The 25,029-nt window shown below is 42.5% G+C and overlaps 1 protein-coding gene across 1 annotated transcript in view; it reads left to right on the forward strand.

Moving 5' to 3' along the window:
* stx1b (syntaxin 1B) overlaps positions 1 to 25,029 on the forward strand; it is a 78,211-nt gene that overhangs the window by 25,009 nt on the left and 28,173 nt on the right. The window contains exons 2-3 of the mRNA XM_033643781.2: positions 21,644 to 21,718; positions 22,925 to 23,024. Coding sequence (XP_033499672.1) covers positions 21,644 to 21,718; positions 22,925 to 23,024 — 175 coding nt within the window. The remainder of the gene's footprint in view (positions 1 to 21,643; positions 21,719 to 22,924; positions 23,025 to 25,029) is intronic.

The following is a 25,029-nucleotide window of genomic DNA, read 5'->3' on the forward strand; positions in this document are numbered from 1 at the left end:
TTCATTGATAATTTCCATTTTTACAGTTTCTGGCTGTGAAATATTGTAAAACTAGCAATTTTTTTTTTTTTTAAATTCGAAGGGAAAAAAAATGCTTTAAGAAAATAAAACTCACCAAATGTTTTTAACCTCTCTAACTCCACCAGGACACCGACGTCCTCGCTCCCCCCCTCCTCTGTTAAATGGTATCTCCCAGGCGCACTACGTCATCAAACCATGTGATGTTTGGTATTGTCGGATTCAGGAAGCTCTCGACTTTTCAAAAATAACATAGTTTTTCTTTTATTTATTATGTATTTCACACCAGAGCAGCCTAAACACACAAAGTCCAAAATCACTATGAGTGGTGACAAGTCATGTCATGGCATTTTTCGAAGGGAAAAGTTAAAGGATTACTCGTGATCTTATGTGGAGCTGTTAGCGGGGACTTAGCTGGTTTATGAAAGGTAAGAGTCTCACTCCTACCACTATTTTTGGCTGAGATATACCGTCTAGAAAGTGGGATCATAACTTTCACGTTTCATATGGCTTTATTTGGTGATATTTTATGGTGTTTCTGTGTCATAAACAACATCAGCTATCATAATCACACCTGATTTCAATAAGGTACAATGTTTGAAGCTGGCTGAGTGTTGTTTGATCACTGATAGTACTGTTTTGAAGCAGAGTGACCCACTTGTCATTTGGAGCTCCGCCTGGATCTTTTCATGGTAAAAACACTGTAGAATGGTCATACTTTGAGCAGTCTTCTTCAAATTTGAAACAAGTGTTCATTGATAGTGTGCCTACAGCCCCACAGTGTCATTTACCTGCTCAGATGAAGCCACAGACAGTTATTCATCCTGAAACACATTTTTTATTTTATTTTATCTTAGGCAAAATCTTCAATTTTGTACTGACTTCAGAGGCCCATTACTCTGTCTCTGTATCACCTAGAGTGTTTCTGACACTTTCACAAGAAACTTCAGAGAGTTTTCTTTCTGGCAAGACCTCATGCATGCATGTAGTCAGAGCGGTTCAGAAGCTACAGTCATTTTAATTTGGGTATGTCATTTTAGGCGTTTTTGCTACAAAATGGGGGTGGAGTGCAACCATGTGGTCCACACCTGCCTCATGTTTGGAAGACATGTTTTAAAGATTTTCCAAAAAGTTTTATAAAAAAAAAAGAAAATGCCAAAAATGTTTCCTTTAATAATCAGTGGAAAAATGAATACAAAAAATGTCCATTTAAATTTGTATATCCCCCCACTAAGCCAAACTAAAAAAGTCCCTCCCCAGTGCATACAAATTATTTGACATGCCTCCCCATTCTTGCATAGACAGATATGTCTCTGTATGAGTTGGTGGAGACCAAAAACAGAGCGAACGGAGAGAATATTGGACTAATATTCAAACACAAAGACTTGTGATTCATCATTATCTGTAACTGTTAAATGGGGAAAGTATTTCAACAAATCAACTTAGAAATGTTGCATTCACTGTTTCTGACGTGATGTAATGTAGAGATTGGGCAGTATTTATCACATAATGTCTTCATTTGTTGTGTTTTGAATAATTATTAAATAATTTCACCACATTAAAAACATTCAGTGAAGCTGACATTAATTGTGCTTCATGTTACTTTTTGAAAATGGAAGAAAACAACAGTAAATATCAATGTTCATCTCCCAAAAATCCTCCAGAGACAGAAGACAAAGAGAGACATGGACAGAAAATCCCAATAAGATGCTGATTATCAGCCGGACGAATAACAGTTATTTAAAAATGAATAAATAGTTAAGCTCACGTAAAGCTTCAGTGATTAATAAATGAACAGATAATTAATAGGAAAGATCTTAAGCCAAAATACCAAAAATATCTGCTGCCTCCAGCGACACCCGACAAGTCTATGTTTTGTGTTTGGTCATATATGATCAATCAATCAATCAATCAATTTTATTTATAAAGCCCAATATCACAAATCACAATTTGCCTCACAGGGCTTTACAGCATACGACATCTCTCTGTCCTTAAGACCCTCACAGCTGATCAGGAAACGAGACATTAAAGACATCACATATATTGTAACGGGCACGTTTCATCACTCTCTGACATTTTATTCAGAAAATAATCTGCAGATTAATTTGAAATGGAATTATTTGTTCATTTTTAAGATGAAAAGAAACTTTGAACATGTTTGTTCAAAATGAGCTTTAAATTCATAAATAAAGATTTATTTTCTTATTTCCTTTCTTGGATTTAAATAATAACGAATCCAGCAGAAGTGTTGAAATTAATATTATAAAACGTGTTTGATAATGAGATGTGATCTGTGATGTCATCATGTGTCACTGACCTGTTCAAACAAATTTATCCATTCATCAGCTCTCTGTGTTCTGGTAATGAAGCTCAGACTGCAGCCAACGTGCGGTGCATTCATGTGCTCATAAGTGGCTCTGACATCTGAGTGTCTGCCAGAAGGTGTCACGTTCACTCATTCACGAGCGCAGAACATGAAAACATTCAGTTTGTAATAATGAAAAAGATGAATGTGTTGATTTGTCTGTTTGAAGTGTTTAAAGATCCAAGCGACGAACGTTTGATGACGTTTGTGTTTGTGAACGAGCGAGCGGTCACACAGAGCACAGATGGACTCTGGGTAGAGCCAGAGATCCCAGTGGATTGTGGGTAACACGGCTCGCTGCTGGCATGGTTTACTGCTAACACACACACACACACACACACACACAGAAACACAGAGCGTGTATCCATGCATGCAAGAACACACACTCACTCTGCTGGCATCAGAAACACACTCTGACACCTGAGGTCAACGTCCTGATTTGAGTCTGCATGACAAGAGAGGGGAGGGGGAGGAGGTGAGGAGGGGAGGAGGTGAGGAGGGGAGGAGACGAGGAGGGGAGGATGAAATGAAATAAAGGGGGAGGAAAGGAAATAAGAGAAATAATGAAAAGGACTCAAGGGAAAGGAAGGAAAGGAAATGAGAAGGAAAAGAGATGAACATGAGAGAGGGGAAAAGAAAAGTGAAAGGAAATGAAGGAAGTTAAGGGAACAGAAAAAAGAAAAAGGACAGAAAAGGGGAATTAACAGAAAATATAAAGGACAGGTAAATTAATATCAAGGACAGTGAAAGAATAAGATGAAAAGGAGAGGAAGGAAGGAAAGGAAATGATGCAAATGGAAACTAAAGGAAGGAAGTGAAGGAAAGGGAACAAAAAAGAACAGAAGGAAAAATCTGAACCCAGACTACATATCTCCATATCTACATACATAAATACTTTTAATAATTGATAAAAAATAAATTCATACTTTTCAAATCCAACTGATCTGTTTTTATTTTAACATCTGAATGAATCAAATAAACTGCGACATGACGGAAAACTGATTTTACGTCTTTCAGCTCGTTTTAATTTTGTTTATTTGTTTTGTCATCGGTTCTTCTGTTTTACTTGTCAAGTTTGTTTCATGTGATTTTCTCATATTTTACGATTTGTTGCAGTTATTTTAACCTGTATTTTTTGTTATTTTAACCTGTATTTTTTGTTTGTCATTTTTACTTATATTTTTTTGTTAATTTAACAAAAATTTTGTCTGTTACTTTAATGTGTATTTTTTACAGTGTAGCAGCAGCAGAACACTGTCCTCTCTCTCCCCTCCCCCATCCTCTCTTCCTCCGTCTCTCTCCATCTCTATCATCACCCATCCCCCCTCTTCCTCCTCCTCCTCTTCCTCCTCTCTGCAGAGCTGCAGGGTTTCACTGTTCACTTGGTCACATTCATTCGCTCATAAACAACTCCTCCAACATCTGACACCAAATACAGTCTCATATATCTGTGGATCAATATCATATCAATATGATATAGATTATTGATCAGTTGTAGTTTGTGTGTTACTGAGCAGATTAAAAAAATTTGTTTATTTTCGGGACAGAAAAAATTATTTATTATTATTATTATTATTATTATTATTATTTATTAATAACTAAGTGATGTCGTGTCTGGACTCTGAAACCTGAATGTTGTCATCATGAAGAACTTTCTGTTTGTGTGTGATTAATCGTCGCATTGATCTGATCGTCAATCAATAGATAATCAAAGAGCAGCTGCTGATTTCTAATGAGGGTCCATCTGTGTGTGTGTGTGTGTGTGTCTGTGTGTGTGTGTGAATGATTTCCTCAGTAGAGTCTGTGGATCTTCAGCTGTGACCAACACACTCTCTCATACAGTTGACTTAAATATAATATTCTAAATTTAATTGATTGTCTCCTTGAAATGATGTTTTTAGTTTTTAGTTGTTGCTTTGAAAGTTAAAGTTCTGTTTTTGTACTATGTTTAAAATAATGCAGCATTTTGATCTTTGCTGCACATGAAGTGTTTATGAGTACAGCAGTTGTATCGGTTCTTCTGTGACTTTAAAACTTTAGTGTGAAACTGTCGGGTCGCAGCTGATTGTGAATCAAACAGTTTAAATGCATCTTTGAAGGAGTGAGAGAGTGAATGAGAGGGAGTGAGGGAGGCATTCGAGATCAAACGAGGCGTTCAGTTTTTCTTTGAAGCTTCGGTCTGTGCCGTCAGGAGGAGGCCTGTGTGTGGGGCTGTGGCTACTTCCTGGAGGTATCAATGCTAACCTGCTGCACACTGAGCTCGTATTGGTGCAGAGTATTTGTTGTTGTCTGAGAGGGTCATGTGACGCAGCTATGGGACGACCTGAGGGACAAAAAGAATGTAAAACCCCATCAGACGGAGCGAGGTGCTGCAGAGCAGATGAAAGATTTATGACCTAATGATACTCTGATCCCTCACTGTGTGTTTGTGTTTGTGTGTCACATATAAACCTCTGAACTCCTCACTGTCCTCTGTGATCTCAGCACAGGTGTGACATCAGCAGAGCCACAGCCAATCAGAAACCAGAGCTAAACGTAACCGTGTGTGTGTGTGTGTGTGTGTGTGTGTGTCGGTTAAACGTAACCACGTGTGTGTGTTGGCTAAACGTAACCACGTGTGTGTGTGTTGGCTAAACGTAACCACGTGTGTGTGTGTTGGCTAAACGTAACCACGTGTGTGTGTGTTGGCTAAACGTAACCACGTGTGTGTGTCGGCTAAACGTAACCACGTGTGTGTGTCGGCTAAACGTAACCACGTGTGTGTGTGTTGGCTAAACGTAACCACATGTGTGTTGGCTATGTGCTAACTGGCTAACTAGCATCAAGACGCTCTTCCTGTTTCCCTTTTTCAATGATGGACACGACCGCCATCTGCTGCTGTGGAGACTTATTTCGAGCTGATTGGTTGTCGGTTTTGTGTGTTCAGGTGCAACTCTTTGGCAGAAACATGGCGACATGACACCACACCAACATCGGAGAGCTAGCAGCGTTTGTCGCTGCTAGCTCTCCGATGTTGGTGTGGTGTGCGTGAGTCTTTAGACGTATAGTTTATTTTAAAAGAAGTAAATGTATTGTGTGTTACTGCAGCTGAGCTTCTGATGAATTATTCATCAAACTTCTTCCATTTCCTTCACATCTGTGCATCATCAGCCCCTGACCTTTGATCTCTCAGTGTGTGTGTGTGTGTATGTGTGTGTGTGACTGTAAAGTGAACATTATAGATTTGTAGGATAGCAACAAAGCAGATTCCTTATCAGTAAAATGAAGATGGCTGTTAATACGAACACAGAGACATCTGGAGTTTACTTCCTGTTTGATAATATTAAACTTAGGCAGCTGCCAGCTTAAAGTAATCATCATCATCATTATCATCATCATCACCAGCAGTGCAGGGGTCAGAGGTCAGAGCGGAGCAATCCTCCATGATGGTTGAGGAGAATGCAGCTCCAGATGAGGCGATGAGCCGCCTCCAGTCTGCAGATCATTCACAGATCCTGAATGATGAATGAACTCATTACTGCCAGCAGATCCTCAAATTATTATTTCACTGTCGTAGTTTTTTTTTTGTTTTTTCTTCATGCCGTGCGATGAAGAATGAGAGCGACCCAGTTTCAAAGACTTGGTGTTTTTGTGCCGCGAGGGATCGACGGAAACAAACTGAGACTCAGAGAAACACACTGTAGTACTCACACACACACACACACACACACAGTACAAGGCTGATGTACTTTTACTTTACTTTTATTAATATCTGTATTTTACAGATCTTTCTACTTTCTAGTAGAAGTTTAAATCTTTAAATGAATATTCTTGAAGTACTTTTGGTCTCTGACACAAAACATATAAACCATCCTGCACAGCTGCAGATTAAATACACAACAATATTCAAAGTATCTGCATCAGATCCATCATCCTGTATATACTGATTTAAAATAAAAACCATAATGTCTAAAACATTCATGAGACTTTTGTGTTCGCCGTCATTAAGTCGTGACCTTACGTCACCTCTCTCCTTACGTGCTGAGCAAACGCTGCTTTTCACTGTGGAGATTACTGTTTGCATGATCCTGTATTTACATCGATCTGAAATAAAAACCATATCAGCTACAACATTCATCTCTCTGCAGCAGGAAGCTCTGTCCTCCCCGTCATCATGACATGACCTGACATTACCTCACGTGCTGTACAAACCAGTGGCGTGCGCTCGTTCGGACTCAGTGCCTGAGTTTGTGTCTAAACTATTTAACCTCTCTAACTCCGCCAGGACGCCGACGTCCTCGCTCCCCCCCTCCTCTGTTAAATGGTATCTCCCAGGCGCACTACGTCATCAAACCATGTGATGTTTGGTATTGCCGGATTCAGGAAGCTCTCGACTTTTCAAAAATAACATTGTTTTTCTTTTATTTCTTATGTATTTCTCACCAGAGCAGCCTAAATACACAAAGTTCAAAACATTTTTTATTTTATTTTAGGCAAAGTCTTCAACTTTTTACTGACTTCAGAGGCCCATTACTCTGTCTCTGTATCACCTAGAGTGTTTCTGACACTTTCACAAGAAACTTCAGAGAATTTTCTTTCTGGCAAGACCTCATGCATGCATGTAGTCAGAGCGGTTCAGAAGCTACAGTCATTTTAATTTGGGTATGTCATTTTAGGCGTTTTTGCTACAAAATGGGGGTGGAGTAGAAGTATCTTCTCATCACATGATTAAATAGAGACTTGACATACGTCAACATACCCAGCAGTCATCATTGCAAATTTGTACAGTACAGGCCAAAAGTTTGGACACACCTTCTCATTCAATGCGTTTTCTTTATTTTCATGACTATTTACATTGTAGATTCTCACTGAAGGCATCAAAACTATGAATGAACACATGTGGAGTTATGTACTTAACAAAAAAAGGTGAAATAACTGAAAACATGTTTTATATTCTAGTTTCTTCAAAATAGCCACCCTTTGCTCTGATTACTGCTTTGCACACTCTTGGCATTCTCTCCATGAGCTTCAAGAGGTAGTCACCTGAAATGGTTTTCCAACAGTCTTGAAGGAGTTCCCAGAGGTGTTTAGCACTTGTTGGCCCCTTTGCCTTCACTCTGCGGTCCAGCTCACCCCAAACCATCTGGATTGGGTTCAGGTCCGGTGACTGTGGAGGCCAGGTCATCTGCCGCAGCACTCCATCACTCTCCTTCTTGGTCAAATAGCCCTTACACAGCCTGGAGGTGTGTTTGGGGTCATTGTCCTGTTGAAAAATAAATGATCGTCCAACTAAACGCAAACCGGATGGGATGGCATGTCGCTGCAGGATGCTGTGGTAGCCATGCTGGTTCAGTGTGCCTTCAATTTTGAATAAATCCCCAACAGTGTCACCAGCAAAACACCCCCACACCATCACACCTCCTCCTCCATGCTTCACAGTGGGAACCAGGCATGTGGAATCCATCCGTTCACCTTTTCTGCGTCTCACAAAGACACGGCGGTTGGAACCAAAGATCTCAAATTTGGACTCATCAGACCAAAGCACAGATTTCCACTGGTCTAATGTCCATTCCTTGTGTTTCTTGGCCCAAACAAATCTCTTCTGCTTGTTGCCTCTCCTTAGCAGTGGTTTCCTAGCAGCTATTTGACCATGAAGGCCTGATTGGCGCAGTCTCCTCTTAACAGTTGTTCTAGAGATGGGTCTGCTGCTAGAACTCTGTGTGGCATTCATCTGGTCTCTGATCTGAGCTGCTGTTAACTTGCCATTTCTGAGGCTGGTGACTCGGATGAACTTATCCTCAGAAGCAGAGGTGACTCTTGGTCTTCCTTTCCTGGGTCGGTCCTCATGTGTGCCAGTTTCGTTGTAGCGCTTGATGGTTTTTGCGACTCCACTTGGGGACACATTTAAAGTTTTTGCAATTTTCCGGACTGACTGACCTTCATTTCTTAAAGTAATGATGGCCACTGGTTTTTCTTTAGTTAGCTGATTGGTTCTTGCCATAATATGAATTTTAACAGTTGTCCAATAGGGCTGTCGGCTGTGTATTAACCTGACTTCTGCACAACACAACTGATGGTCCCAACCCCATTGATAAAGCAAGAAATTCCACTAATTAACCCTGATAAGGCACACCTGTGAAGTGGAAACCATTTCAGGTGACTACCTCTTGAAGCTCATGGAGAGAATGCCAAGAGTGTGCAAAGCAGTAATCAGAGCAAAGGGTGGCTATTTTGAAGAAACTAGAATATAAAACATGTTTTCAGTTATTTCACCTTTTTTTGTTAAGTACATAACTCCACATGTGTTCATTCATAGTTTTGATGCCTTCAGTGAGAATCTACAATGTAAATAGTCATGAAAATAAAGAAAACGCATTGAATGAGAAGGTGTGTCCAAACTTTTGGCCTGTACTGTATATGATATTTAACATTTTTTATAGTTTATTTATAGTTTTTATAGTTAATGTGGAATAAAGGTATCATTATGTTAAAGGTTGCAATGATTTCACAAAAGAGAAAATTCCATGATGGAGATATTTGAGTTATTTCTGAGGTGTCGTTCAAAATGACCAACATAACATTTTTTCATTATCTTGAAAAAAACAACCCAAAAATCAGGTTTTTATGTTTTCTTTAATGACACAATTTCAATACTTTTATCAGTTATTCTAGTTTATTTACTTCCACAGTCTTTTAGCTGAGGTCGTGCAGATTTATGGGAGATGAAGTGTTTGAACATTCTCCAGGAAATGACATCACAATAAACAAAAACACCACTGTAGGCCCTGATGAACTGTTTCTACGGCAGAGTTCAGAGGTTATCTTTTAATATTAATGACCGTGTGATGTTTGTAACTTAAAATTAACTTTTTGCTTTTCTAATGAAATATTATTTTAAGCCTTTACTTCAGCTTGTTTTTACCAGAGTCAACAAAACATGTTTTCTCTGGTGACTGATCTTCAGTCGACCTTTCATCAGATCAGATATGTGCGGCAGTAACATGAAGCACAGCAGTGACAGTTTATATAAAGACACTGATATGTGTTTATATATTTTTAAACATCAACAAAGAAAATTAGACACCTCAGATTAAAGTCTTTACAGGTCAGCTCAGACATCGTCTCCATGGAAACAGTGAATTCAGTTTGTAAAAACAGGAAAAATTCTGAATGAATAAAGTAAAATGTTGTAATAAATGTGTCAATATGACATCACAATTATTTTATTATAAAGAGAACAATTACTGTGATTATGATCCCTAAATATATATATATGTTTAAATCGTGCATCTTAAACAGAGTTGAGATAAAAACTTCAGAGAATAAATTAAAGAAGATTTTTTCTTTAAATCTGATGAATCGTCTGCACTGATTAATAACAGACAAATGTCAGATGAATAACGTGATGTAACAGATATTGTTGTGATGTGATGACTCAACGCAGCAGAAAGGACAATGAATATTTCCCATCAGCCCCTGCTCCTCTGCGGAGCGGCTGAGACCTTTAGTGCTGATTAAACTCAGAGAAGACACTGCAGATGTGTGTCTTCCTGAGGACGAGGGCGGTGTCGTGTGATTGGCTCTTTGTTTCGGAGCTTATCAGCTGAGACCAGACGTGTTCACTGTTGCTTCCCATGATGCTCAGCGGCAGGTGTACAGAAACACATCTGCAGCAGCGTGTCACCCTGATACTGAGGACTGATAAGACGATCACTGATCTGTTTGTGGCACACAAAGACCCTGTGAGACCCTGTGAGACCATGTGAGACCATGTGAGACCCTGTAGGACCCTGTGAGACCCTGTGAGACCATGTGAGACCCTGTAGGACCCTGTAGGACCCTGTGAGACCCTGTGAGACCCTGTGAGACCCTGTAGGACCCTGTAGGTCCCTGTGAGACCCTGTGAGACCCTGTAGGACCCTGTGAGACCCTGTGAGACCATGTGAGACCCTGTGAGACCCTGTAGGACCCTGTGAGACCCTGTAGGACCCTGTGAGACCCTGTGAGACCCTGTAGGACCCTGTGAGACCCTGTGAGACCATGTGAGACCATGTGAGACCCTGTAGGACCCTGTGAGACCCTGTGAGACCCTGTGAGACCATGTGAGACCCTGTAGGACCCTGTGAGACCCTGTGAGACCATGTGAGACCATGTGAGACCCTGTAGGACCCTGTGAGACCCTGTGAGACCATGTGAGACCCTGTAGGACCCTGTGAGACCCTGTGAGACCCTGTGAGACCCTGTAGGACCCTGTAGGTCCCTGTGAGACCCTGTGAGACCCTGTAGGACCCTGTGAGACTCTGTGAGACCATGTGAGACCCTGTGAGACCCTGTAGGACCCTGTGAGACCCTGTAGGACCCTGTGGGACCCTGTGAGACCCTGTAGGTCCCTGTGAGACCCTGTAGGACCCTGTGAGACCCTGTAGGTCCCTGTGAGACCCTGTGAGACCCTGTAAGACCCGGTGAGACCCTGTGAGACCCTGTGGGACCCTGTAGGACCCTGTGAGACCCTGTAGGTCCCTGTGAGACCCTGTGAGACCCTGTAGGACCCTGTGAGACCCTGTAGGACCCTGTGAGACCCTGTGGGACCCTGTAGGACCCTGTAGGACCCTGTGAGACCCTGTAGGACCCTGTAGGACCCTGTGAGACCCTGTAGGACCCTGTAGAACCCTGTGAGACCCTGTGAGACCCTGTAAGACCCTGTGGGACCCTGTGAGACCCTGTAGGACCCTGTGAGACCCTGTGAGACCCTGTAGGACCCTGTACGACCCTGTGAGACCCTGTAGGACCCTGTGAGACCCTGTAGGACCCTGTGAGACCCTGTGAGACCATGTGAGACCCTGTAAGACCCTGTGAGACCCTGTGAGACCCTGTGAGACCCTGTGGGACCCTGTGAGACCCTGTGAGACCCTGTAGATCCCTGTGAGACCCTGTGAGACCCTGTAGGACCCTGTGAGACCCTGTAGGACCCTGTGAGACCCTGTGGGACCCTGTAGGACCCTGTAGGACCCTGTAGGACCCTGTGAGACCCTGTAGGACCCTGTAGGACCCTGTGAGACCCTGTGAGACCCTGTAGGTCCCTGTGAGACCCTGTGAGACCCTGTAGGACCCTGTGAGACCCTGTAGGACCCTGTGAGACCCTGTGGGACCCTGTAGGACCCTGTAGGACCCTGTGAGACCCTGTAGGACCCTGTAGGACCCTGTGAGACCCTGTAGGACCCTGTGAGACCCTGTGAGACCCTGTGGGACCCTGTAGGACCCTGTAGGACCCTGTGAGACCCTGTAGGACCCTGTAGGACCCTGTGAGACCCTGTAGGACCCTGTAGAACCCTGTGAGACCCTGTAGGACCCTGTAGGACCCTGTAGGTCCCTGTGAGACCCTGTGAGACCCTGTAGGACCCTGTGAGACCCTGTAGGACCCTGTAGGTCCCTGTGAGACCCTGTGAGACCCTGTAGGTCCCTGTGAGACCCTGTAAGACCCTGTGAGACCCTGTGAGACCCTGTGGGACCCTGTAGGACCCTGTGAGACCCTGTAGGTCCCTGTGAGACCCTGTGAGACCCTGTAGGACCCTGTGAGACCCTGTAGGACCCTGTGAGACCCTGTAGGACCCTGTGAGACCCTGTGAGACCCTGTGGGACCCTGTAGGACCCTGTAGGACCCTGTGAGACCCTGTAGGACCCTGTGAGACCCTGTAGGACCCTGTGAGACCCTGTGAGACCCTGTGGGACCCTGTAGGACCCTGTAGGACCCTGTGAGACCCTGTAGGACCCTGTAGGACCCTGTGAGACCCTGTGAGACCCTGTAGGACCCTGTAGGTCCCTGTGAGACCCTGTGAGACCCTGTAGGTCCCTGTGAGACCCTGTAGGACCCTGTAGGTCCCTGTGAGACCCTGTGAGACCCTGTAGGTCCCTGTGAGACCCTGTAGGACCCTGTGAGACCCTGTAGGTCCCTGTGAGACCCTGTGAGACCCTGTAGGACCCTGTGAGACCCTGTGAGACCCTGTGGGACCCTGTAGGACCCTGTAGGACCCTGTAGGACCCTGTGAGACCCTGTAGGACCCTGTAGAACCCTGTGAGACCCTGTGAGACCCTGAAGGACCCTGTGAGACCCTGTGAGACCCTGTAGGACCCTGTGAGACCCTGTGAGACCCTGTAGGACCCTGTGAGACCCTGTGAGACCCTGTGGGACCCTGTAGGACCCTGTGGGACCCTGTGAGACCCTGTGAGACCCTGTAGGACCCTGTAGGACCCTGTAGGTCCCTGTGAGACCCTGTAGGACCCTGTAGGACCCTGTAGGACCCTGTAAGATCCTGTAGGACCCTGTGAGACCCTGTAAGATCCTGTGGGACCCTGTAAGATCCTGTAGGACCCTGTGAGACCCTGTGAGACCCTGTAGGACCCTGTAGAACCCTGTGAGACCCTGTAGGACCCTGTAGGACCCTGTGAGACCCTGTGAGACCCTGTAGGACCCTGTGAGACCCTGTGAGACCCTGTGAGACCCTGTAGGACCCTGTGGGACCCTGTGAGACCCTGTAAGATCCTGTAGGACCCTGTAGGACCCTGTGGGACCCTGTAAGATCCTGTGGGACCCTGTAAGATCCTGTGGGACCCTGTAAGATCCTAAAAACCTCCCTAACACTCTTTTGACACCAAAACTAGCATATATATGCAGTTTTATTAAACATGGGGAAACCCACTAACAGTAGGCGATAATCTTTCCTGCTGCCAGACGACCAGCATGTCTTTCTGTTTTTTTCCTGCTGTGTCTCTTTCAAAGTCACAGACAGGTCAGAAAACAGGTTAGTAAACAGAAGCAGCTGGAGGCCAGTGAACATGTCGCCCTGGTTACTTCCTTTTGATCTGTTTCACTTTCAGTTTCTCTGTTAAACTGATTAAAGCTGATTCATTTGGAGCGACGCTCTCACTGGCCGTGTTTTCTCTGCACAGTGTGGGACTGTGTGAAGACGGTGGAAATTTCTGACCTCTGGCATCGTTTTAGAGCCGAGGAGCGTCAACATGCAACACACACACACACACACACACACACACACAGTCAGGTGTGTTGGCAGGATGAACAGGTGAAGCTGCCATCAGTCTCTGTGGGAGACGTCAGGTCCAGGTGGAGACGCCTGAGACAGAGGGATGATTCCATGTTAATAACCTGAAGACGGCCACGCTGGAATATTTCATCCTTCAGCTGATGAATCAGAAATGTCACATTTCATATTTTTTTATAACAGGATTACATTTTTCAATCAGTTTTTGTTCTTCTGATCTGAAATCGTGATTTTTAACTGTTTCTTTGCTGATGACTTCTGATTTTTTAAAGCAGAAACATCAAGTCTGTTTCTTGTCTTGAGGAAGCGACTTCTGTACCATTACATGTAAGGTTTTTTTTAGCAGTAAGTCACCTCTTTTCCAGCAGCTTTTGTGCCACGAAATACAGGTATTTCTTCAGGAATCTGTCACTGTGTTTCCAGCGGCTTTTGTGCCCCTAAACTAAGTATTTTAAGCCAAAACATGATCTTTTACTCACGATAACCAAGTGGTTTTTGTGCCCAGTCACAACAACACATTCAACATTTCAACGTAAAATTTTATTTATCAGATACATGAAAATGTAGGAATGTAACGTTGTTAGAACAGTCTGGGTCCGTAATTTAATTTCAAACTGTTTCTTTGCTGATGACGTCTGATTTTATAAATAAAGAAACATAGAGTCTGTTTGTTGTCTTTAAAAAGCATCTTTTGTACCACCAAACATTAGTGTTTCTTAGTGACCTGTTGCAGCTCTTGTGCCTCTAAATGTGTGTATTTTGTGCCCAGTCACAACAACACATTCAACATTTCAACATAAAGTTTTAAAGTATCAGTTACATAAGAATGTAGGAATGTAACGTATCCATGTTTTGTAGAAATGTCCAGTACTAACAGATACTCTGGTGATTGTGTCGCCCATGTAGACCATATGGAGGCCCATGTTAGAGCAATAACATCCTGTCAGACCCACGCAGATGTTCTGAAAGAGGCTTGTTAGTTCCTGTTAGATAAAACTGAGTCTGTCATTTAATATCTGTTTCTTTGCTGATGACGTCTGATTTTATAAAGTCAGAAACATCAAGTCCGTATGTCGTTGTTTAAAAGCCGTGCTGAAACCCAGCTGGACTACAGTTCCCATGATGCCTCAGGTGCAGACTGGTCATAGTCTTACTGGTTGCTGTCTCTATGTGCGGGTGAGGCCTCACAGAGTTTGTTTGGCTGCAGAGACTCAAACTGTTCTCAGATCAGATAAACAAACATATAAAGGAGGTGAATTTTCTGCATAGCTGAGCTGGAAACTTTTTCTATCAGCTCCACATTATTCAGGTTACTGTGCAGGTTCTCAGACCTTCTGTGTGTGAGGAGAAGAATCCAGATTAAAGGGACATTAAATTTCTTCTTTTTGGGGGGTTTTCTTATTTTAAGTCACATCATCATCATCATCTTCATCCTCATCGCCTTCTTCAAGGTGAAGACTCTTTTTAAAGAAGCACAGATCTGCTGGTGAACGAATGATTCATCTGCAATTATCTGCTGGATTAATTATCTGTGTGATAAAGTGTCTCTGGTGGTCTGAGGTCTGAACTGTAACGTCTCTCATCCTGCCAAAGATCTGTGTTACATGTCATCGCTCATTTCCTGTCCGTTGTTGGTCTGTCCGTCTGACAATGGCACAAATTGTCACAGAAAATATTCAGAATAACATGAAAGAAAATAACTGTTAACTCAGTTAACTTTATTTTGATAAAATATAGATGGTTTAATGAGATTTACTTGTTTTTATTACACGGCTCTATTAAATGCTGCATTCTGATTGGTCAGTTGCCGCATTCTGCGGTCTGATATTACTGTGTAATGACCGCTGCTAGTAGCAATGGTCATTACACACAGTTGCTATGTAGCCCGGCGTTGCTATAGGGACGCTGCCCTGCAACACTGCAGCTGTCAAACTTCCGAGGGAAAAAACAAACAGAAGTGGCTGATTTTAACGGATGCTGCTGAAGAAAAAGAATACCTACGGACTTTCTCTGCCAAAAACAAAAGAAGACGGATTTGAATACACACTCAGCAGTCATGCTTAATGACATTTTACGCGAGTTTTATGCCTCGGTTCAGTCCACTAAGCCTGGGTGAGTACAAAACTTTCACCAAAAGTTGTCGAATCCGGTTGGTTTTAATGCACTTCGCAGAGGCAGACAACATTATTTATTTAACTGATAATTAGCCGTGTAATAAGCGGGATAATGCTGCGCGTCGGGGTTCTATTCCCCTGTCGGGAGTTATTTTCCCAGTATTCACCGGCTCATTATACATTATCCCTTACGTATAAAAGTTGGAATGTGGCCTGTTGGCACGTGAATTAGTATTATGAGAAGTTGAAGCACTTGGACAAGTCAGCAGTTATATAAACGCCAACTCAACGTCCTAAATGAGCAAAAGGTTGTAAAATTTATGGCATATTTTCACAAAAAGTATCCACTGTATAACAATAACAATAATAATAATAATGCTAATAATGATAAATGAGTGAGAGGATGAAGTGTTAACCCTATGGGCCCGAACGACGCATAGTGCGTCCAAATTCACACCCATTCTTCTCTGTGGATTTTCTCCGCGACCGTGTGTCATAGCAAGAAGCCACGCATATCACATGAAACAGTGGAACGGTAGCTTTCCAAGAAGGCCAAGCACTTGTTGGTAGTTCAATGTTTTCATAGCGAAAAAAAATGATAAATTTACACTAAAATTATGTATAACAGAGCTTTCATACAGCTTTGCACACACATTACTGTTGGATGGATTACTCGTGAATGCAGGGTTGCACAGAAATGCCACGCATATCACATGAAAGCACAGGAGCAGAGCTTTCCAGTGATACCACACACATTGTGCTGTCATCCCATCACGCTATAAATACAGATTAATTGTCTACAAAATAAAAACCTGACGAATTTCTTTACAATCCATTATACAGATCTTGTTATCAGTCACTTCATATAGTGAGGAATATCGTATCTTACCACGTCTTAGGCTTGCGTGTGTTTCTCCCTGTCTATCCACATTTGTAGTCCGGCTTTCAAGATGCAGATATCTCCATATTGTCCAGCTGACACTCCATCAAACTTTGTATGACAAGACCAGCCACTTCACCTTTGTGCACACAGACAACTGCAGCCTAATTATGCATGCTGACAGGGCCGTAGTCACCATATACACTGAGGGGGACACGTGCCCCCCCACCAATGCCCAAAATGTCCCCCAATATATAACTGAAACTGAAAAACAAATATTATCTTGGAGGACATCATTGCACTTGGTTGACTATTTTTCTATGATCTTAGATGTAAATATTGCATGTTTCTTTCAGATAAAACACATTTTTGACTTGTGAATGAGTCAATGGAATTTCTTGCAATAATGAAAAAATACTGGCAATCATGTCCGCCTGGCACAAACCACATGTTTTGGACAGCTGTGAAGTGACAGAATGTCCCACCATCATGGTTCTTATATTGCCAGATTCCAGAGAGTCTCCCCTCTTCATATATGGCAGAATATGTCTTATTCCAACTTGCTATGGTGAGATACATGTAAAAATGTAAGAATTTAGTCACACGGATTTGTTTTTTTCCTTTATATAAAAATCAATATAAAATACAGGCACATAGAAGGACATGGAATGATGGCAAATCTGGTTAGCCCAGATTGTCCTGAAAAAAAAAAGATATAGCATGTATATGTAGCTTTTATAATGACTGTGATATGAGCTTAAAAGTAAAGGCAGTAAAAATACCCCAAAAAACTCCTAGGGCCCATAGGGTTAAACTGAAATCCAGTATTTTTCCACCAGAATTAAATTCCTGTCAGTGCCTTTTAAACTGCATTTATTCATGTTCGAGACAGAAACTGAAAATTAAACAGAACAAATAAATCAACTAAAAACAACATCCTCACTGCAACCTCGTCACATGTCCACGTTTGGTCATGCCTGTTACATGCATTGTCTGTTTTTTCAAAATACACTGGGTTTAAGAAAAAAGAACAGGGTTTGGCTTTACAATCTTACAGGAAGTGAACACCAACCTCCTGGCCTACAGACAATGAAAAGCATAATACTGTAAAAGCAGCTGTCATTGTATCGTTACTTTGATTTACACATCTGAAAAGAAGCGGGAGGAAGTATAAACTAAACTAAACTCACACAGTTGTTTTCCCCTGATGTGCTGAGTGACCAGCTGTGTATCATGTCGACTTGAAAGGACGGCTATTTTTGTTGGTGTTTGATGCCAGTATTCAGCAAATTTTCTTGTCACGATCTCGGTCTGATGTGTTTCCATACTGTGGTTGTCCACATACTTTTGGCCACACAGTGTATCTGCAGCATAAAGAGATCACTGGGACTTTAGTTATAAAACCTGAAGTGTGTCTGAAGCTTCAGAGTCATGATAAACATCATACTGCACACAAACTGAGTGTTTGTCCTTCTCTGTTTCTGTTTCTGTTTCTGTCCTCTACAGAGTCAGTGTGACGCAGGGGGAGGACATGGGGATAGGACGGGGGGGGAGGAGAGGAGGGCGCAAAGGGACACAGTAACTGCAGTCTGATGCAGACAGAGACCCAGAGCTGCTCGATGCTAACAAACGAGCTACGATGCTACATCACATTTAACATTATACAGCCTCACACAGCTGAAACACATCAGCCAATCAGAGAGCACATACAGAAATATGTATATTCAATTCACATATATGAGCTATATGTACATGTGAAGTAAAAACATATGTACTGACTGAAATTAGACATTTCTAGTGTCTAAAATTATAGTCGGTGTCCTGACCTACTGAGCTGTGAGCTGCTGCGTATGAATGAGAAAGAAAAATGTAATTGATGTAGGATATATGTTGACATTATATGTGTAAATATTAAAGATAGACAATGACACAAAATTGTGTATATATGTTATTTTCATAACTATAAATATGTATTATTAACATGTATGTTTGAAACATATTCCTTATAAAAATTAATCATATATATATTTATATACTTGTACATATATGAAATTTAATTTTTGTATATATGTTGTTTTCATAAACTTGATTATATGAATTAATCACAACATAATGCTGTAAATAAATGAATCATGCAGATATTTTAATAGATTTACATGTATGAAATATGGATATGTTGTAAACATATATGTTATGTACATCAATATATGTTTATATCATATATGTAAATACAAAAGATGCACATGTATGTTAGAAATGAGTAAGAAATACATACATAAGCTCCCAGGACTTTTGTAGATATGATGTTTTCATGAACTTGAACATATAAATGTATATCATTAATATTTATGGTCACAACATATGATACTGTATAAAACTTAATCATATAGATATTTTTAATATATGTACAAACATAAAATTTGTTTATATTGAAGACATAAATGTCATGTATCATCCCAAAGTCCATCATTATATGTTGATATTATTTATGTAAATATAAAAGACATTTTTGTCGAAAATTAACAATAACAACATATATATAAGCGTTCAATCTTATACAAATACATCTGATGTTTATATAAACTTACATCTATAAATTAAATCCTGACCATATATAGTCGCAACATGTGACACCCAATAAAATCATAGATGTTTTCAACATATGTACAAATATACATTTTACTGTGGGCATTTCATATGTATATATTCCAGAGGTAAATGTATGTAATATATTGTCTGATGATATCCTGCCTTATAGGTGACATATATGATGACATCACTGCTGACACAGAGACATATATGTCATATGTTATATTTCCATGTGGAAGGAGACAAAAAAATGAGATAAAATGTGTTTCTGTTTAAGAGAAAGTTTCCACCTTCAGAAACAGCTGCTGGGTTAGCATGTTAGCATGTTAGCATCTGTTTTATATGAGTGGTAATGGAGATGAGAGGCTAACGTTAGCTTGCTTCTTTAGCACCAGACTGTCTGTGTTTGTGTCTCCCCACCTGTCTCACATCTTTCGCCCAATCCCAATACCCCCCCTTGTCCACTAACCCTTGGCCCTCAAAATAAAGCAACGAGGGGTAGGGGTAGAAATCTTTCCCTAGGAATTGGGACACCACTCACTACGTCACAGCGTTGGTTACATTCACACATACGTAACTATTTTAAACAGGAAGCTGCGAGCCATCTACATTTCCAACCGGCATCTACAATGGAGTCTCCAGTTGAGTTCATCCTACCGATCGCATTTGCTGCATTCATCATGCTTCATTTGATGAACGACAGACAACAGGGGACTTCTGCTAGCTAGCTAACCAGCTAACATTACGAGGCAGCATCGTTATGCTAGCTGGTGTGTTATCGTAATGTGAAAAGTCCGAAAATTTTGCAGAACAAGACAGATGACAGACGCCAGATAGTGCGAGCTAGCTAGCTAGCTAACAAGCAACCTGACGATGGTAACGTTAGCTATGTATGAACTTTTTCCCCGTCTCTTGCTCGGTGGTAGCCATGGCGACGTCTACCCCTGGCTGGCAAGTCAGCATCTAAAATCCCTCGCTCCGAAGGGCTAGTTTCATACCCACTACCCCTCGTTATGCCCCCTACTCCTACACGCAAAAAGGAACTGGGACACCACTACCCCTGGGAACTGCCCATTGGTTCGACAGCCCATTGTTCCGACCATATTAAACTCATTGTTCCGAAGTCCGTTCCAAAATCATCATGATGCCCTGTGGTTAAGGTCTGGTTAGATTTAGACACAAAACCACTTGGTTAGGGTCAGGAAAAGATCATGGTGATCATGGTAAAGTGAAAAAGAAAGTGACAAACACATAAGCCGTGAGCCTGCTCTGCCTCAAGCCGGTCGCGGTGCACCATACGCCCGCTGCGAGCCGTTCAGCACCGTGAACAGTCGGACTAATGGGCTGTCGAACCAATGACATGGACCCTACCCCTCGCGGGAACGCACAAATGTAGGGGTAGGGCTAAGGGGGGGTATTGGGACGGGCCCTTTATTTGCATTCACATACCTGTCTCTCTAAGCCTGCCCACCAACCTGTCTGTCCACCTGTCATGTCTCCACTTTCCTCCCCTGTCCATCTGTCTCTTTGCTCAGCTGTCTGTCCACCATTAGTACCTGTGTCCTTCCTCCTGTCTCTTTAGCTGTTTGTCTCTCTGCACCTGTCTGCCCACCTGTACGTCTGTCTCCACTATAAAGTTTGCTGATCGTCAACTTGCAGTGTTGCACTCTGGGAGCTTTTGAGTTGGTTGAAAGAGTATGAACAGAAATCTGCTCTTTAGAATTCAGCTGTCATCTTTTTATTGTCTGTCTGTCTGTCTGTGTGTGTGTGTGTGTGTGTCTGTGTGGGTGTGTGTGTGTGTGTGTGTCTGTGTGTGTGTGTGTGTGTGTGTGTCTCCACCTGTGTTTCCTTCAGATGAAACTGTCAGAGAGAATCCGTTCAGATCTTTATTCAATCAGTTTGTTAGAAACTTTAAAGGATGTCGATACTGAAGAGCTTTTCATTATCTGCAATCAACACACACACACACACACACACACACTGTACACACTCGTCTCTATTAACAATAATAGAAATCCAATCAGTGTAATTGGAAACTGTTTACTTTCACTGAGCAATCACTTCAGTCTGCCTCACCTGCTGACCTCAGCTCACCTCCTGTCTGTCTCAGATTTATTTTTGGTCCAATTTTAAATGAGACGTAGAGTAAAGTGATTTTGTTGAAGTACCACTGATTTAAGATCAGATTTGTTTTTGTTTTGTTTTTCTGAAAGAAGCGTTCGTCGGTCATGATGTCTCCAAGGGCCGTTTGAAATTTGAAAAACCAGTTCTCATTTCTGTTGTACAGTTTCTGGCCGTGATTCATGATGTCATTTAACGATTTTGAAAAGAAACATGATGTATACAGACAATGTGTCTCTGTCAATTGTGTCTCCCCCAAAGAAAACATGAGTCCCTCTCCACTGCTTAGACAACTATTTGACATGTCTCCTCCTTTTTGCCCCTCCCCCACCTCCTTTAAACAAATTTGGTCCAGAACTGAATCAGGACGTCTGAACTTTTAAAATGACGTCAGAATGAAACTGCAAATGTTATTTATCTGTGTGTGTCAATGAAGCCGTTCCATACTCACTCTGTGTTGTGTGTCTGAAACCTGACTCAGCGTTACGTTACATCATGGACTTCCTGTGTGTGTTTCCAGGCTAAGGACAGCGATGATGATGAGGAGGTGGTGCAGGTCGACAGGGACCACTTCATGGATGAGTTCTTCGAACAGGTAAGACACGACACTCACAGGTGTGAAGCACACAGCTCCCACGTGTCCCGCAGACATTACTCACCAGTTTCCAGTGCCAGCTGGAAATTTATTTATTTATCAGCCATTTTGTCACCACGCCGAGGGCTGTGAGGGACGATCAGTCAGGAGTTTTACTTCACTGTAGAAAACCAGATAAAATTCTCCTCCGCTGTCAGAGCACACTATCAAAATATATACTCACATACTATTACAGTAATGTGTTCACAAACAGACATTATGGGGACAGTAATGTGTTCAGCTGATTACATTATGGGGACAGTAATGTGTTCACCTGATTACATTATGGGGACGGTAATGTGTTCACAAACAGACATTATGGGGATGGTAATGTGTTCACCTGATTACATTATGGGGACAGTAATGTGTTCACCTGATTACATTATGGGGACGGTAATGTGTTCACAAACAGACATTATGGGGACAGTAATGTGTTCACCTGATTACATTATGGGGACAGTAATGTGTTCACAAACAGACATTATGGGGACAGTAATGTGTTCACCTGATTACATCATGGGGACACTAACATATTCACAAACAGTCACATCATGGGGACAGTAATGTGTTCACAAACAGACATAATGGGGACAGTCCAGCGTCTGTCACTCAGCACATGCTCCAGAACAAACAGGAAATGTGTTCCTGCGCTCCACACTGTAAAATAAATCATCACCAGACGTTCAGAGTCTTAAACTGAATCAAATCTCGGAGTAGTCAGAGCGAAGGTGCAGCTGGAGGCGTGATGTGACGTGGCGAGGCGTGGGAGAGCAGTGACCTTGCAGTCCAGTGTGGAGGTGGATAATCCTCCATCGACTGGAGCAACACTCACAGATCTGGTGCTGATCTCCCACCTCAGGGCAGGAAGCTTCAGAGCTGATCCATCATCTGGCCGCTGTGTGTGTGTGTGTGTGTGTGTGTGTGTGCGATGTTCTGGTTCAGGTTAAATATTCACACTTTTTTTCATTTCATGACAAAAGTTGAGTTCAATGAGATGTGACCTTAAGTTGTTGCATCAGTGAGTGTTGTGATATCACCTGTGGTGATGATGATGATGTCACTGTGGCGATGAGGTCACTGTGGTGATGATGTCACTGTGGTGATGATGATGATGTCACTGTGGCGATGAGGTCACTGTGGTGATGATGTCACTGTGGTGTGTTTCAGGTGGAGGAGATCAGAGGCTGTATAGAAAAGCTGTCAGAAGATGTGGAGCAGGTCAAGAAGCAGCACAGCGCCATCCTGGCCGCCCCCAACCCTGACGAAAGTAAGACGCACACCTTCATCTTCACACTCTACAAAGTCTTCATCACGGCGCAGCGGGGGCGGGGCAGGATATACGGGCCAAACTGAGATATTTAAAACTGAAATATTGATCATACTGTACATAATGCAGCACCACAGTGGAGTGTGTCTGCAGCTACACGTCGTGTCACGTTGTGACAGTCGTGTTCACATAACATAGCTAACAAGCTAACAGCGCTAACAACAGGTTAGAAATGTGCAACATGTTTTTTCCCGACAGATATCAAACAAAAGCCAGAGACTGTGTCGTATTCAGCATCTGTGAGCAGCAGAGAGAAGATACTGATATCTCAGAGTCTCCACCCTCTGAGTCTGCAGCTGTCTGTATCAAAGAGCACTATGAAAGTCAAGAACGCTCAGTCTGCAGGAATATCTGGGAAATAAACCACCTGCAGAAGCTCAGTGCGCAGCACACTGATGAGCAAAACGTTGTAGTTTATGGTCACGTCTCGCCAACAGAAATGAAACATAGATTTTATCTTAGTTTCATTATCAAGGTTTAGTTTTAGCTCGTCGTCTCGTTTTCGTCGTGAAAAAAGGTCATTGACAAATTCGTCAATGAAATTATCACTGCTGAGATCTCTGACTGAAGATTCAAATCTCTGACTGATGATTCAAATCTCTGACTGATGATTCAAATCTCTGACTGAAGATTCAAATCTCTGACTGATGATTCAAATCTCTGACTGAAGGTTCAAATCTCTGACTGATGATTCAAATCTCTGAAGATTGAAATCTCTGACTGAAGATTGAAATCTCTGACTGAAGATTCAAATCTCTGACTGAAGATTCAAATCTCCGACATTCAGCGGGCAGCCCTCAGAAATGTATTTTTTTAACTTTTGGTTTGATCCAGTCTGTTTGTGTCTGACTGAGTCTCAGTCAGTGGACGCACACTGAGGCCCAGAGTGGTTACAGCACAGCCTGTCTCACTGCATCCTGTCTCACTGCAGCCTGTCTCACTGCAGCCTGTCTCACTGCATCCTGTCTCAACACTGGATCAGTTTTAAAACGTGTCGTCACTCAGACACAGAAACGTGAGACAGAGTCCAGGTTGTAAAACACTGGCGATCCTCTCTGATGAGTGTGTTGGTAAACGTCCACCGAGCGCCGCCGTCAGTCCCCTCGGCCCACCTCCACCTGACACATAAAATACAAACTGCTCCTGTTGGAATGTTGAGAGCTGCGCTGTGTTCACCCTGACCCCGCCATGACTCAGCACTAATGACTCAATGTCACTGCAGGAGCCTAAAGCCACGTCTGTGCCGTCATTGCTCCGCACTGTAAAAAGTCTGGACTCAAACTGTGTGTTCATCAGACTCAGGACGCAGCAGCACGTCTCACTGAAGACACATTACAGCCACTTCCTGTCTCTCTAAGGCACCGTTCCTCTAACTATCCATCCGCCAATCTAAACTTCAAAGTTTTTAAGATCTGCATATTTTGTGCTAATGTCTAATGAACATTTAGGAAAACAGACGGTTTCATGGTCATTTTCATGATGGAAGGAGTCTTCCAGCCACTTCACCACCAACGCCGTTTGACGTCACCATTTGCTTGACTTCAAGTTGTGACATCAGGTGATTTAAATCAACAATTGATGCTGACGTCACTTTGATATTTTCAACCCGTTCTCAGTCCAAAGTCAACAAATACCACCGCTTAGTCCGTGACTTCTACATCAGACGAACAGCCTGAGAGAGAGTTGATGAACCTTTAGTGAAGGTTTCACTTCCTGCGTCCAAACTTCATGTCTGTCTTTTTGTTTGTCCTGTTTTCAGTTGGCTGCCAGAATTTAATTTAACGTCTCTGCATGTTGATGTTTTTTTTCTGTTGTTGCATGAAAATGATGATTTTTCTGTTTCTTTTCCAACTTTTCCTTTTTTTATATTTTCCCTTTGTGTTCCTCATTCCCCTTATTTTTCTTTCTTTAAACCTTCCTTCTCTTCCTCTCACCTCCTCCTCTT

Source organism: Epinephelus lanceolatus, chromosome 18 (genome assembly GCF_041903045.1).
Source record: "Epinephelus lanceolatus isolate andai-2023 chromosome 18, ASM4190304v1, whole genome shotgun sequence".
Lineage (NCBI taxonomy): Eukaryota > Metazoa > Chordata > Actinopteri > Perciformes > Serranidae > Epinephelus > Epinephelus lanceolatus.